Genomic DNA, 2,663 nt, shown 5'->3' with positions numbered 1-2,663 from the left:
GGCCCTACCCCTCCCTTGAGGCCCGGAGCATTTTCTCCAGCCAGGAGGTGGGTGAGTCATTTGATGGGAAGACTGAACAACCTTCCAATCCCCTAGACTGCCCGGGGTCTAAGATGACCATTCCTCCACCCAACCTGGTGGAAACCATATCCACCACTCCCCCAGCCGACCCCCCTGAATTCAAGACAGCTACCCCCAGCCCAATCTTGAAGCTCGGCCCTGGAGGCTTCCCCACCATGGGCAACAGTAGCCACAGGAGCACCTTCATCAGGGTTGGAGCCCCAGGGGGAGCCGTCCATGAAAGCGGCCTCCACACTGGGCAGGCTGATGGGGGCAACACAGTCTCTCCCTCTGGCACAGCCTGGGCTGGCCCGCGTGGATTAGAACGGCTTTGAGATTCATCTTAAAATTCACATGCTGTGTGTCACCCACCAACAAGAAGGTTTTCATAAAGACGAATATCCACCCCATGTAATTTTTAAAAATTGTGGACGGTCAAGGCAGGGCCACAGTTAACTCGAAGGTGCTGTTGTAGAGCTCCAGGAAGGTGGGGCATGTGGCACAGGAGCTGAGCCATAGGTTGGACACGACCAGTTCTGGGGACAGCAGCGCCGGAAGTAAATGCTGGCTTGCCAGGTGAGAGCACGTGGTGCCGCCAATGATGGAAGTGCAAAAACGGCTGAAAGGAAGTGCCTAAGATGATCATGAACTTGGCTCACTATCACCGCCAACTCCAGGCACAAGGTTCGCTGAAGAATGCTGTCCATCAGGCCAATCCATGGAACTTCTCCACTGCAGTCCAGGTGGCTGCACTCCAGGCATCCTCCGACAAAGTTTGGGAGACCATGACCCAGCGATCCCAGGGTCCAAGAGAAGGCGACCCAGCAATGCCCAGACACTGTTCAAGATAAGACAACCCAGCAGTCCCCCGATACTGTCCAAGAGAAGGCCACTAGACTGCCCGGGGTCAAAAGCAACCACTCCCACACGCAGCCTGGTGGAATCCATATCCACCACTCCCCCAGCCGACCCCCCTGAGTTCAGGACAGGTACCCCCAGCCCAGTGCTAGAGCTCGGCCCTGTGGGATCCACCACCATGTGCAGCAAAAGCCGCAGGAGCACCATCAGCAGGGGTAGAGCCCAAGGGGGAGCTGCCCATGAACGTGGCCTCCACACTGGGCAGGCTGAGGAGGAGACCGAAGACATAGACTGCCCGGGGTTGAACGCAACCACTCCCCCACCCAGCATGGAAGCCATAGCCGCCACTCCCCCAATCAACTCCACTGAGTTCAGGACAGATACCCGCAGCCCAGTCTTGAGCACCATGATCAGGGGTGGAGCCAAAGGGGGAGCCGCCCACGAAAGTGGTCTCCACAATGGGCAGGGTTATGGGGGCACCCCAGTCTCTCCCTCTGGACACAGCCAGGGCCGTCCCTGGTGGGTTAGGACGGCCTGGAGATTCATTTCAAAATGGACTTGCTGTGGGTCACCCACCAAGAGGAATGGTTTTAGAAGGACGAAAGTCCAACCCATGCAATATTTAAAAATTTTTGGCGGTGAAGGTGAGACAACAGTTACCTCAAAGGTGCAGGTGCGGAGCTCCAGGAAGGCCATGCATGTGTTACGGGAGCTGAGCCAGAGGATGGATGTAACCAGATCTGGGACAGCGGCACCAGAAATAAACGCAGCCTGTGCCAGGTACGAGCACGTGGTGCAGCCAAGGATGGAGGCGTGTGAAAGGCTGATAGGATGTGTCCAAGAGGATCATGACCTTGGCTCACTATCACCGCCAACACCGGGCACAAGGTTCGATGAAGAAGGCTGCCAGCAGGCCGAGACACAGAACTCTGCTGCAGTCTAGGTGGCTGCGCTCCAGGCCTCCCCCGACAAAGTCCGAGTGGCCAAGAGCCAGCGATACCACAACAAAGTCCAGGAGGTCGCGACCCAGTGGTCCGCCGATGCTGTCCAAGAGAAGGCAATCCAGAGGTCCCCCGACGCTGTCCAAAGAAGATGACCCAGGGGTCCCCCGACGCTGTTCAAGAGAAGGCAACCCAGAGGTCCCCGGACGCTGTCCAAGAGAGGGGACCAAGCAGTCCCCCCTTACGCTGTTCAAGAGAAGGGGATCCAGTGTTCCCCCGACGCTGTCCAAGGGAAGGCGATCCAGAGGTCCCCCGCGCTGTCCAAGAGAAGGCGATCCAGAGGTCCCCGACGCTGTTCAAGAGAAGGCGATCCAGGAGTCCCCCAACGCTGTTCAAGAGAAGGCGATCCAGAAGTCCCCAGACGCTGTTCAAGGAAGGCAATGCGGAGGTCCCCTGACGCTGTTCATGAGAAGGCGATCCAGAGGTCCTCTGACGCTGTTCAAGAGAACATGACCCAGCAGTCCCCTGATGCTGTCCAAGAGAAGACGACCCAACATTCCCCGAAGCTGTCCAAAGACAACCCAGCGGTCCCCCGATGCTGTCCAAGAGAAGGGGACCCAGTGGTCCAGCCATGCTGTTCAACAGAAGGCGTTTCTAGAGGTCCCCTGACGCTGTTCAAGAGAAGGCAATACAGAGGTTCCCCGATCTTGTCTAAGAAAAGGTGACCCAGTAGTCTCCCCATGTTATCCAAGGGAAGGGGACCCAGCTGTCCCCCGATGCTGTCCAGAGAAGGGGACCCAGCGG

General features: G+C 57.7%; 1 protein-coding gene across 2 annotated transcripts; it reads left to right on the top strand.

Moving 5' to 3' along the window:
• The first annotated feature begins 7 nt into the window (after positions 1-7).
• Positions 8-2,168, top strand: LOC107182915. 2 transcript variants are annotated; one of them, XR_001513672.1, is made up of 3 exons: positions 8-1,897; positions 1,934-1,947; positions 2,020-2,168. XR_001513672.1 is itself a non-coding variant. In XM_015563246.1 (2 exons), the coding sequence occupies exon 1, from the start codon at positions 779-781 to the stop codon at positions 1,859-1,861; it is 1,083 nt and encodes a 360-aa protein (XP_015418732.1). In that variant the 5' UTR covers positions 8-778; the 3' UTR covers positions 1,862-1,897; positions 1,934-2,168. The 2 variants fall into 2 exon arrangements, 1 of the variants encoding a protein (XP_015418732.1); XM_015563246.1 differs by having other exon boundaries at positions 1,934-2,168.
• Positions 2,169-2,663: the final 495 nt, after the last annotated feature.

Source organism: Myotis davidii, unplaced genomic scaffold (assembly GCF_000327345.1).
Source record: "Myotis davidii unplaced genomic scaffold, ASM32734v1 scaffold7019, whole genome shotgun sequence".
Lineage (NCBI taxonomy): Eukaryota > Metazoa > Chordata > Mammalia > Chiroptera > Vespertilionidae > Myotis > Myotis davidii.
The sequence above is the reverse complement of the archived record's forward strand: the minus strand, read 5'-3'. Positions and strand labels throughout refer to the sequence as shown.

Coding starts and splice junctions, on each gene's coding strand:
- LOC107182915 (XM_015563246.1), top strand. CDS start 779: ATGGAACTTCTCCACTGCAGTCCAGGTGGCTGCACTCCAGGCATCCTC.